This window comes from Lygodium microphyllum, chromosome 13 (assembly GCF_053477565.2).
Source record: "Lygodium microphyllum isolate KBCC chromosome 13, Lygodium_microphyllum_v1.1.10, whole genome shotgun sequence".
Classification (NCBI taxonomy): Eukaryota; Viridiplantae; Streptophyta; class Polypodiopsida; order Schizaeales; family Lygodiaceae; genus Lygodium; species Lygodium microphyllum.
The window spans coordinates 38,382,746-38,395,541 of record NC_141147.1 but is presented as its reverse complement, the minus strand read 5'-3'; the positions used below and the strand labels follow the sequence as shown (position 1 = coordinate 38,395,541).

General features: G+C 41.8%; 1 protein-coding gene and 1 long non-coding RNA gene across 2 annotated transcripts; both read left to right on the top strand.

Annotated features, from left to right (window-relative positions):
- LOC148026525 (uncharacterized) lies at positions 1–922 on the top strand. The gene is made up of 3 exons (XM_087690471.1): positions 1–441; positions 533–679; positions 764–922. Exons 1-3 carry the CDS (start codon positions 1–3, stop codon positions 920–922), a joined length of 747 nt encoding a protein of 248 aa, XP_087546597.1.
- Positions 923–9,262: 8,340 nt separating this feature from the next.
- On the top strand, positions 9,263–12,373 carry LOC148026524 (uncharacterized). Its single transcript, XR_015692771.1, has 3 exons — positions 9,263–11,799; positions 11,924–11,996; positions 12,092–12,373. It is a non-coding gene; the product is annotated as an uncharacterized LOC148026524 (long non-coding RNA).
- Positions 12,374–12,796: the final 423 nt, after the last annotated feature.

Sequence of the window (12,796 nt, the reverse complement as noted above, 5' to 3'; positions counted from 1 at the left end):
ATGGATGCGAGAGGGAAAGAGGTGATGGAGTATATGCGGGGGGTAGTTTCAAACATGTATAGAAACTGTTTTGTAAAATTTAAAGATCAGGATAGCCAGTTATGTAGGGAGGTCCTAGATAGTGTACATAGTCGGTACCCCAATCCCCCACGAGCGACATTCTCGGATGTATGGGGAAGGACGCGAATAAGGGAGATCTTAAGTAATAAAAGATCTCACCTTAAGAAACTCGCGTACGATGATGGGGTGAATGTAGCTGCGGGGGGCTATCCTTGTGAGAAACCTGCCACTGCCCACAAACGCGAGTGGAAGGAGGCAAAGAAGCGCGCAGAGGGAGGCGTGAAGAGCAAGCAGCATGTGGAGGCACGACGGATCCAGATGGAGACCATTGGATCGTCGCATTTCGGATCTGGCGGCGTCGAGTCGTGGGAGGCAGAGTTCGTAAGTAACTTGCCTCTTTATTTGATTGTTTGCCAAATTCATTGATTCTATGATTGTTTTGATCTTACAAACTATCTTGATTATGTTACAGCGACGGGTTATGGGGAGGAGGCCCACAGCCCACGAGACTGGGTATGCTCGCCGCAATAGCAGACGTGACACGTGGGCCATCTTCAGAAACGAGGGACGTATTACGGATGCGCAGTTTGACGCGGCCATGAGACCATACGGTCGACAGGTACTTGAAAACTCTAAATGAATGATTTCGATTTATTTAATTGCATATATATGTATACTTACATACGGTATATTTCTTGAACAGGCACAAGCTGCTGATGCTCCTGCCCCTGATGATCCAGCCGCCACTGCTGATGTTCGTGCCACTGCTCCTGGTGGAGGCGAGCACCACTCATCGGAATATACCGATGCGAGCTCCTCTGATCATGGAGAGAGCACAGGGTCCTCATCATCCTCTGATTAGCTTTCAGAATACTGTAGGATGTGATTGTACAAAAAAATTTTGTAACTGAAGCCATGGGCTTTTTTGCACCTAGCTCCCTATTTGACTTTGTATATATTTGTTCCTAATTAAAGCCATGGGCTATTTTGACATATGGACTCCCTTGTACACAAATGTATCATGTATTGACAATGTATTGAATCGTGAGTCTTGAGTCGTGTATTAAGTTTTAGATAGTAATATTGAATCGTGTATTCATAGAGAGTGAGTCTTGATTCGTGTCTTGAAATCTAAATCGCTCTTTTTTTATGGTGCAATGCACTAAAAAAAAAATCCAGAGAGTGCCTTTGGGTGGCTGGATGCTGGATGCTGAACAGCATCCAGGCACCCAAAAGCACTCTCTGGATTTTTTTTTTCCCTCTGTAATCGCGTGTATAAGCGCGTGTCATCTGTCAAAATCGCGTATATTTGCGCGGATAGTCTATTAGATTCGCGTGTAAATTTGCAGCAAAACTGCGCAGAACGCGTGTATGGGGTCGTGTATTCGCGCGACTGACTGTCACTGTACACGCGCTTTTACACGCATGTCTCTGGCCGCGATGATACACGCGCTATTACACAGGCCCGACACTTTTTTTCCCAAGTCATTTTGTGCGGCTAGGAGCGCGGGTATGAGCCCGATCCCTTGTAGTGATATGTTGAAAATAAAAAGTACTTTCAGTGGATACACCATAAACACATGAGGAAAAACTCCTATTGCCAAGAGGAGAGAGCTTTCCTTGACTCGTACCACCATCGTCTTGCATGACAGTGGTACCTAACAAAAATCTGGCTCTCCTGCTAGAAGAGGGAAATCCCTCAAGGAATCTTTATTCCATTGATGATTAATACAAACAGTCATGAACTGAACATCTCTCTTCCTATCCTTGCTTCGGATCTGTGCATATGCAGTTTCATCATCCAAAACCTTAGCCTCCATTTGAGACTCATCAATAAATGGCTGCCCCAAAATAATAGGATAAGAACAAGAGTTTTTTACAAAGAAATGATAGGACTCACCCACATCTCCAATGGAAATCTTTAGATTTGGGCAAGTAGCATATAAATCCCTTGCAGTGTTGTTGGTCGCACGCATGCGCCAACCATGATCAACATTAGCTGGCCATCTACTAGTATTATATAATCCTCACAATTACATTAATCTCAGAACCATGATCCAAAAGTGCAATGCAAGGAGTTTCAGTCTCACCAAGCTTGACGATAGTTTCCATAGTTGCATGAGCCTAGTGACTTCGAGAAAAATGGCTACGAGGCACCAATCTAGGTGCATCGTCGCTTTCATCATACTGCACAGGATGAAGTAAAGGTTGAAGAGACTTCTTAGACTTCATACATAGAGATCCTTCTATAGATTCCTCGTTAATCTCTTCTTCAGAATCAACCTCCTCAATCTGTAATCCATAGAGAATAGCCTTTGCAATAGGTAAAACCTCTCGATGGATTATATCTTGCGATGGTTCTTCAATAATTTTGCGCTTTCTTTTTATGATGCCTATAATAACATCATGGAACTCTCTCTTTGCAATCCCCAAAACTTCTCCAAGTGTAAATTCAATCTTACAATTAACAATTCGATCTTCAAGTACCTTTTTCAAATATGTGGAAGACTCGATGTCGGATAGTAGCTTGAAGCCAGGTTGCTTCTTCGAAGTAAAGGTTGAAGAGACTTCTTAGACTGCATACATAGAGATCCTTCTGTAGATTCCTCATTGATCTCTTCTTTAGAATCAACCTCCTCAATCTGTAATCCATAGAAAATAGCCTGTGCAACAGCTAAAACCTCTCGATGGATTATATCTTGCGATGGTTCTTCAATAATTTGGCGCTTTCTTTTCATGATGTCTATAATAACATCATGGAACTCTCTCTTGGCGATACCCGAAACTTCTCCAAGTGTAAATTCAATCTTGCAATTAACAATTCGATCTTCAAGTAAGACTCGATGTTGGATAGTAGATTGAATCCACGTTGCTTCTTCAGCTTTGAATCCTTTAACTTTTGAGCCTTTTGGTCTTCTTGCATCTTTGGCTTTTGTACATCAGCCATGCTCTGCTCCGGTCCTGAAGAAGAAGGCTGAAGAACTGGCTCACTCCTCCTAGTTGCTTTCTTTGATCCTTCTAGTTGATCATTATCTTTTTTGTGCTTTTCTTCACAACAAATGCGTCAAATCCTTGAGATTTTGCAATATAAACATAGATAGAGAAGACATCTATGCGATCATTCCATCATGTTCCTTTTCTAATCGCATCTCCTATGAATGAAAGTTTAGATGAAGAAGCTTTACCTTTCTTTTCCGCATACAGTATATAGGACCATAAAGGAGACTTATCTTTCGGTAACTACTCCAATTGAAGACCATAGGCTGCAGCTTCTCTTCCCGCCTCTTGCTTTACATAAGAGGAACGTAAAAGAGTTTCTTTCACTAATTTCTTCATATCTCCTTTGCCAAAATTTGTTTTGAGAGATTGCTATGAGTCTCCGAAACATATCATCCTATCCTTCCATAACACCAACTTCAATCTTTTCACCTCTTTGAAGTCTTGATAGTCTTTGCGCTCATGGTCTGGACTGTCACACCATATGCAATGGTGAATACAATCATTTCTAGAAGAGTTCATAGGAGTAGAAGAAGAGGGAACAGAAATTGGAGTTGGGTTAAGTGGATGTTGATCTCTTCTGGCCATCTTTATCTGAAGATCCTTCAGGTTCTTTGAAATTTCTTCCACTATGTCTTTGACAATTGGTTTGGCAGATGGCCAGACAACTACCGCAGGAATAGGCATAGGCATAGAAGTAGGCATAGACATGGGATAGGAGGTAGAAGAAGTGGAAGGAGTAGTAGGAGAAGTGGAGGTAGGAGTAGACATCATTAGGGGAGTTTGCATACCGTTTTGCAGGCGAGCCTTCCATCTTTGCCTCTTCGTTAATGTGGAGACCGCATCAAGAATATCTTGCCAATCCGTCTTCAATCCCATAGGCTGCATTCAGTCTTCAAGAAGCTCTCCCAACTCATTTTGAAGTGCAGGATCAGCCGCCTACAAAAATAACTCTACTTTCTCAGAGTTTAGGACTCTTTGTTCAAGTGTAACCAATTGATTGTAGCGTTCTTCAAACTCGCGGAATAACTCAGAAGCAACAAGTCCTTTATTGGGCTCATAGACCCACTCCCTAAACATCTTCCAAGTAGCAATACCATAATCTTCCAGAAAATATTCATCTTTAAGCACCTTCTTGAAGACATTCTAGTTTGAATCTTGCACAAATAAATCTGTGACTCTAACCGCAAAGAAGGCGTGACAAACCGTAAGAAATAATTGCTTCCATTAGTAGGAACACCAAAAAAGTGCATCTGGCTTTCAAAAGTTTTAAGATAAGCTAAGACATTCCAACCATCAAATAATTTACATTCACTTACCATAGCCTCGATTGCTTTGGTTGCTCCATGTGTATGCTCTTGTTCTTGATGTAGCATCCGTTGTTAATCCAATTGTTGTTTATGCAGCAGCAGCTGCTGCTGCATAGATAACTGCATCTATTGGTTCCACATCATAATTGCCAAAGATAGAGTCTGCAATAGATTCTTCATCTCATCAGACGAAAAGAATGAAGCACTCGATGATGAAGTGGGTCGAGTATTTGAAAAATCTCCCATCTCGCCAATCAAAAGCGACGCTTTCACGTCGAGTTCACCAGATGTAAGACGGATCTAGGATTCTCGTCTCGCAGTTCGATTGTCGCAAGGCGCCGAGCCTCTGTTTACTTGAGATCGCAAGCACGAAGAAAGCAAACACTCAAAGATCTCAAAACGATTTGATTCACAAAAGTTGTTTATCCAAACTCCAATTCGTTCAGCTACTCAATGCTCGAAATAAATTCTAAACACAATTCAAAGTTGTGCTCGCACTCCATGATGCTTGCTCCAACTCTTTGATTTCAGTGTACATTTCATGGTAGTCCACAGCTGTCACACAATTATAGTGCTTCATCTTGAAGCCTTTTTTATTGCAACAACCCTTGAAGCATTCAAATCTATTTTATTTCCCATAAGTGCCATGAAAATAATTGAACGTCCACGTCTCTGAAGTTCTTTGACCCAAAATTGAGCTTTCTGATATGTTTCGTGGTTTGTAATATCATTAACTACAACTGCAGCAGTTGACGCTCCTCTATAGTAAAGGGGTGCTCATGATGCATCTCTCTCTTGGCTAGTAGTATCTAGAATCTGAGCTTTGATCGTCTTGTTATCCGCAGAGATGGTCCTAGTCTAAATTCCACCCCAAAGGTAGCCTTGGAGTCCAGGGTGAACTTGTTTCTTGCAAAACGATTGAGCAACTATGATTTTCTGACTGCGGTATCACTGATGAGGACGACTTTGAAAGTGTAATCCAGCTTCTGATTGTATTTGCCATAGCTGTCCATGCTGCAGAACAGGTGGAAGACGGTGAAGGGAACCAAACATCTGTAAAGCACAAAAATATCACTTCAACTTGTAAGCTGGTTTCCCAACAATCCTCCAACCTCTTCAGGTTGTTTTATGAAATTTTGGATGTTTCTCTGCCAGAGGCACAACAGAAGTGCAATCAAGCAAATAGACATGCAAATATGATCATAACATATCATCTAAAACTACATTACAGCCCAATAATTTTATAAGATTTTCCATTCCAACTAGGACTACAGACTGGAGCTGGTATGGGATGACCCTTTTTCACCACACCACAGCAGAGCTGGTATAAGATGACTGTTCTTTCATCAATTCATTGTATTTTCTTCAGGTGATTGAGGTTTCAGCTCACTAGACTTCATAACATGCCATCTACTTTATCAGTTCTCTTCTCTAGTCCTGCAATCCTTTAGTTCCTTGTCCTCCAATACCTCTCCACAATATTCTTCAGAAGAAGAATCCAACTCCAACCTATGCCACACTTTACAACTCTAAGATGCACATGGGATATGAATCCTGAATACTTTGCCACTCCAAGCTATAGCATGAGATATGATTTTGATCAGTCTTATGCAATCAAAAGAGTGGTGCCGTGAGTAACTTTCCCATTTGAATATGGAAAAACTGTATGGAATCCCACAGACCTTGCACATGTAGGCCAATAAGCTTCAGGCATTGGCTCAGACTGGATCAAACTAGATCCTCCACATGATTGATGTCCAGTATATATCCCAGTACAGTCTTGGACTTCACCATCTTTAACACATCAATTGACTGCTTAATGTTAGCTCAGCGATCTCGAACATCCCTTTGTAGTTCTTCGACTATCTCAATGTTGCAAGCCAAAACATCAAGGTCTGATGTTGCCACCCACTAAACACATTCTGAATCTCCTCCCAAAATTATTGCTGCTACAGACTCTACAGAATGCAATAATCTTTATAGCTCAATATGTTTGTGTATCCAGACATGTCTGCTTCAAGTACCTTAAACTAACTAGTACCCCAGACAACCATGCTGCCACTAATGCTCGCCAACGTAGAGAAGAAGATGGCTGCCATCTTGTAGGTAATGTAGTACTCAAGGCTGTTGTACATCTGTAACCAGCTGCTGCAAGTTATGACTGCGCCCCCCCCAGCCTACAACATGCAAGCTCCTCCTTATTGTGTTCACGAGTCTTCATACGAATCGCGTGTGGTATCACTTCTTGACCTTCCCCTAGTCGGCTGTTAGATGGCTGCAATTTAACACTCCGATGTTGAGCATGTGCTTCTAATGATCATCTATATCAGCAGTACGTTTGCGATACAGTCTTCGGCCTCTTTTCTTAGCCCTTTGGGGTTAAGCATGTTGTTGCCCTCTGGTAAAAAATCTGCTATAATTGCAAAGCTCTCCAGTCCGCAAGAGTTGAATGTATGCGTAATCAATCTGTTCTTGAAGCTGCGTGTTTAGTTCAAGGTCTCTTGACTGTTTAAAGCCAACTGTCGCCATATTCTCACCAACCCCGCCAGAGAGAAAGCTTTGAGTTCACGGCTGCCATGAAGCTCCACTAGATTCGATTCAAGAAAATCTTCCTATGGTAGCTACGCTCCACTCAGGGCTCCATCTCTTCCTGTTTTTTGGCCACCATCTTGTGACCGTTCATATTTACTTAGACTCTCTTGCAGATGCGTAATCTCCTCACTCAGATACCGAAGGTTATCTTGCTGATAACACAACAAAAGTGCTTGCTGCTCCATCAAGATATCTTAGATCACCTAATGATGTTGGTCCCTGTATAGCAGAGTGAAGACTGTATATAACATTTGGCTACCGACTTGACAAATTGTGCCCACGTATTTGCCACAGGTACAAGCCAATAATAGCCCCTGTCCACACTATTTCAACCATTATCACCAAGCGTGTAAGTAGCAGAAAAGGTACTCCCACCTCTCTCAACTTAGCAGACCATGCAAGAATCAGTAATAATGCTGATGTCCCATAGGATGTGTTCATATGTGAGTGACTACATGCATGTAGCATAAGAGTGAGTGTGACAAGATTTGGCATTATACCTTCACTTATCATTTTATTGAAGAAATTAAAAAAAAAAACAACATCATTCTTTCCAAACTGAGCATACCCAGCAACTAGTGTATTCCATTATATCATGGTTTGGAAGCTCTTCAAACACTTCTTGAGCTCTTACAAGCATGTCTGTCACATTTGGCATACATATCCACTAACGTTTTGCTAATGAAACAATATTTCTCTACCAAACCCTCTCTCACTATTTCAGCATGAATGACTTTGCCTTTTTGTGCATATCTTGAGATTAATGCATTCCATGTCACAAGATTTGGACTAAGCATTGCATCAAAAACCTTATGAAAATCTTTCATATTGCCACACCTGCCATACGTGTCTATTAGAGTATTTGCGAGAAGCACTTTATCAAGATCCAAAGTTGGATTTGTGTTATAATCCTTTTCCATATAATATCCATGGAAATTTAAGAGGTGCCATTTCACAGCTTTGGCATGTATTTCCCGGCCTCTATCAATCATTCCTTTCGTAGTACAAGCTTTCAAAATGAAAACATACATAAGTGCATCCACAGTCATCTTTCACCTACATTTCTTTGAAAACCATGAGCAACTCATCATCAAAAACATGTCCAGCATATCCTACAATCAATGTAGTCCATGAGACTATATTTCAAACTGACAGCCTCTCAAGTACATAGTGTGCTTCTTTAAGCAAACCACATTTGTAGTACATGTCTAATAATGAGCTTCCCACATAAAGCTCTCTATCAACTCCTCTGCTGGATATTTGAGCATGTAAAAGATGGCCTATCTCTAAATCTTTTGTAATACCAATAGCTTTTAAGCTCAAAAGAAAAGTGACAAAATTAGGACACTTCCAAGTGACTTCGCAATGGTGAATGCACAGCGTCACAACATCTACCCACTAGGTGTCGCATGGAATACACACGGAGGGAGTTTGTGAAGCCGCTCACCACAAAGACACTTTGCAAGATGGAAGCAAAAGAAGTACAATGAATCACTTCAGAAGAGATCTTCAAAATTTTGTCACAAGAGAGCTTAATACAATAAGCATGAAAAGATTGAAGTATATTTAGTATTTGAGGAAGAAGGAACGTTTAGGTAAGGGGTTTAAAGATTCGGAAGACCCTTTAAAGCATGTCTTTTCAGTATTCCTTCGGAACTTCTTCTTCAGCCAAAATCTTCCACCAAAATGATCAAAATCTCCCAAATTCGTAGACGTTGTTCATATGTGGAGCCAAAGAAGTAAAGATGTGCCACAAGAATGGAAGCGTAATACAACCGAGGGGTTTCAAAAAGTGCAAAAACATGATGACAAAAAGGTTCTAATGTAGTTGCTTCTTTTGGAGGCTAAGAAATGAATCTTCGGTCACTGCTTTTCGCAGGTTGCGTAATTGGAGAATGTTATGGATGAAACCAAGGAGGATGGTTCTATACTTAAGATGGAGAGAGGTGTGGCAGACAGTAAGGACGTTTTCAATAATTGGTGGTAAGTCCCATGTGGAAGTTACAATGATTCCTAGCCTTTGCAACAACACCTTCGTCATCTAATTTTGTCGCCTTCTAGATGTGCCGCAGTAATGTGGAGGGGCTCTGCCACGTCATGAGTCCTGTGAGCCACCGCCTTGGCCAACCCGAATCGTGGTGTCAAAGTAGGTAGGTGGTAGGTTCCAGCAGTTACACAGATTCGCTAGCTCACTGATCGTCGGCTAATCACGTGGCTTCGGATGTCGACTTCTGCATAGAAGAGTCAAACTTTGTCGTATTGTCTTCAATCGTCAAGCTTCTCTTCGTCGGCTGCCCCCTCTTCGATTACCTCGTGACCTCGTTCACGCCTTCATCACCCCAATCTGTCACAGTAGCAACGTCTGCATCCTGAAAACTCCGTTGCATTGAGGAAGGTGCCGTCAGGGAGAAGGCCACCACACGGCCGTCAAAGGAGCAACAAGTGACATCGGATCAGCCGCAGAGGGTGACGTGAGACGGATTCCGAGAGGGCCGAGGGCGGAGTCGGAGCCGGTCTGCAAAGGAGGGATGCAAAATTATGAGCCATGTGCGATGCCATGTTGATTGCTGACGGCGATCCACTCCTCCTTCTTGAATAAAGATCTCGACGACCTTCCTTCTTTGTCTTCGTCTGCTTCGTCTTCGACTTCTTTATCTCCTCCCCCTTCGGCTTCGTTTGTAGCAATCACCTTCAGAGCTTTTCTTTGTCACCTTCTTCGTCCCTTCTTCACCTTCATCACGCGTTCTCGCTTTGGTTTCCTCTCCCTCTGTCACTGTAGCGTCTTCTGTCGTCGTCTCATTCCTTGTCACTTCGTATTTCTTCCTCTTCGTCTACAAGTCGTCATTTGTAGTTCGTTGGTCCTTCTTCTTTGCCTGACTATCCCCGATGCTTGATAATAGCATTTCGATGCTTGATGAAGAAGGTAATGAAGAAAGTAATGGTATTTCATCGCTCCTTCTTCGTTCTCCTCCGTCGCAGCCTTTTGATCTCTTTCTTCATCGCTTCTTCGTCTTCTGATGTCGTCCTTCGACTTCTGTATCAGCAGCAGCATCACCAGTTATTCGATCATCATCTTTTGTTCTCTGTCATCGATGTCCCCCCCCCCCTAAGCCTTCTTTTTTCTGTTGTTTTTATAACTGCTTGATGTCTTGCAAAGCTTACGAAAAAGCTAAAAAAGCTTTGATCCAAATTTTGTTCATATTTCTTTGTTTAAGGCGTCCAAAAAAATCATTCATCTCTGATTGGCGTCATAGATTATGTCATCATGCTTAACTTTTTGAGAGTTATGATTTCCATGCACCTTAAACTTTACAAAAGTTATGATAGCCATTTTTGCTTTAAAAAATATGGCTTGAGACTTTAGTAGTAGTGAGCTGCACTTTGGGAACTGATCCAATCTCAGCATTACTGGCATTCCTTTCATCACTGACTTCACTAACTTGTATTTCTTAATCATTTGCTGGAGCCATATCTCCATGTAGTATTGTGATGTCATGAGCAGGTGTTTGACTCCATATCCCTTCACCTTTCGCGATATCTTGCCATTCGCAGACTTTACTACGAGCTATAGCCATCCTTTTGTGGGTTTAACAAGTAACAGATTGTACCTCAGCATCTTTAATTTGTAGAAGAGAGTTACAAATTACTATCTCAAGATATCAGGAAAATATGTGCAGGGGCATGTTTTCAATTGCCCAAGGTAGCACATTAGTAAGTAGAACATGATCATAGGAATTTATGCCACCGTTTGGGATGTGCTTGCTGGTCAAGCTTACAAGAGATTACTCGGGGTAGTCGCATGTATTAGCTTTACCATCGCCTCCTCTTACTGGCAACATCCGAATTACAAGTCACAAAGGATCAATATTGCAATCTTTTCCTCAATTCTTGAGTCAAAAACCTATTTTTCCATGGATTGTGCCCTATGAACAACATGCTTTGGAAGAGAATGTCGTGCCCAATCACTCATGCAATTTGCAAATTAAAATCCATGCTATGCAATCAATCGAACGATGCTCCAAAAAATTATGAATGCATTGAGGAATTTGTGCCTAGCCTAACTACATGTGCTCGTGCGTCATGCAAACACAAAAGATACACACAATAGAAAATAAATCCCTAATGATGCTGACTTAAAAGTTCAAAATCATGGCAGAAAATTCCACTCTCAAGTTTGCAGTGGTAGACCCACAGCGTCACGACAACGTCTACTCCAGTCACTCTAGCTTCTGCTCAACCATCCGCAGGTGGCACCCCTATGTATGCTACTCCGAGAGATATTGGCCTCGTAGCTACACTAGATGTACAGGGGTCTCCTGGATATGCCCAGGAGTGTGGTCGCAGATGGGAGAGGGCACGTCTTAGGCATATCCTAGAGGGATACGGATACCTTGTAGATGATAGGACAGGAGCCATCATCATGAATGATGAGGGGAGGAGGGTGATGGCTCGTATGAGAGAGTTGTGCCAACAAGTTTTTCCACACAACATCTTGGATCATTGGAAGAACATACTGGAGGGGAGCAAGGACTATATAGTAGTATCCTTGCATAAGGAGTTTCTGGTACCTGCCACAGTAGATAGGTTTTCCACATGCTAGATGATGGATTGCATGCCTACGTACATGTCACACAGACAATCGGACACACGCAAGGCACTTAAGAGTGGGGCCTCAAAGCCTGAGTGGCTAGACGTGAACAACTAGCACCGACTCAGGGAGAAGGCTATAGATTCTCCAGGAAGTTGGAGACAACAACGCGAGGTGGCGAGAGCATGATTGGAGACAAGAGTGGTCCATCATCTTGGGAGTGGCGACCATAGGACATATCTGGAGGACTTTGTAAGTTTTTCTTTTCTTCTGCTTGCTTATTTTTTTGCAATATCCCTTGTACTGACAATCGTGTTTCTAACAGTTGTATTTTGTTTTCTTTGCATCACTCCATTACAAACTGCAATCCCACCAGCCTAGAGACTTGATATGCAGAGAGACATGGTCTCACTGTATTGATCGACGGATTGTATGGACGTGGCGGCCCAGTAAGTCACTCATATTTCTTGTCCATAGTTACTAAATTTAATTAAAATGCATTATTGTATAGTGGACTAATGTGTAGTTGTCTCTTTTTTTGCAGAGTCCATTCGATGCTCCTTTGCGGCGAGACGAGGTTTTGGATGGCGAGGATCTATAGCTCGCCCTTGGATCCGTGGAGTTCACATACTCTTCTTTTTTGGTCACATAGTAGTATCTTGCCATGATTGTACCATTGCTTTCATTATGCGATCATATATATATTTCATATATCAGTATTATGATTCAAGTACACATTGCCTTCATTTACAGGAGCATTGTACACATTATTGAAACTCTTTTGTATGGCCCAAATAAAGCACATAGTGCTGTGAAAAAGCTGCCTTGCCACAAATTTTTTTTCCCTATTACCATCACTATTAGCATTGCAAATTTACTGCACGCATCGCAGTATACGTCGCAAAGCGTCATTATCATCATTGCTATCTGCGTCGGTATCAGTGTTGCAATGCGACGTTGATACTGGTACAAATAGCGACACTGATAATGACATTGATAAAATGTGATGCTGATACTGATGCAAATAGGAACACTGATAACGAATGTTCTATGGCGTCGCTAATATTGAAATTTTTTGCGACGATGGGGGTAAATTTCTTTATGAATATTTTCATCACTTTGAGCATCAGTAAAAGCTTGTATCTTATAGTGATGTTGATCTTGGGTTCTCTTATTGGGGGTTGATAAACATGTGGATTCATCTAATCACTTTCTCTATTGCTTTGCAAGTCTCGGATCTGGTCTTGCA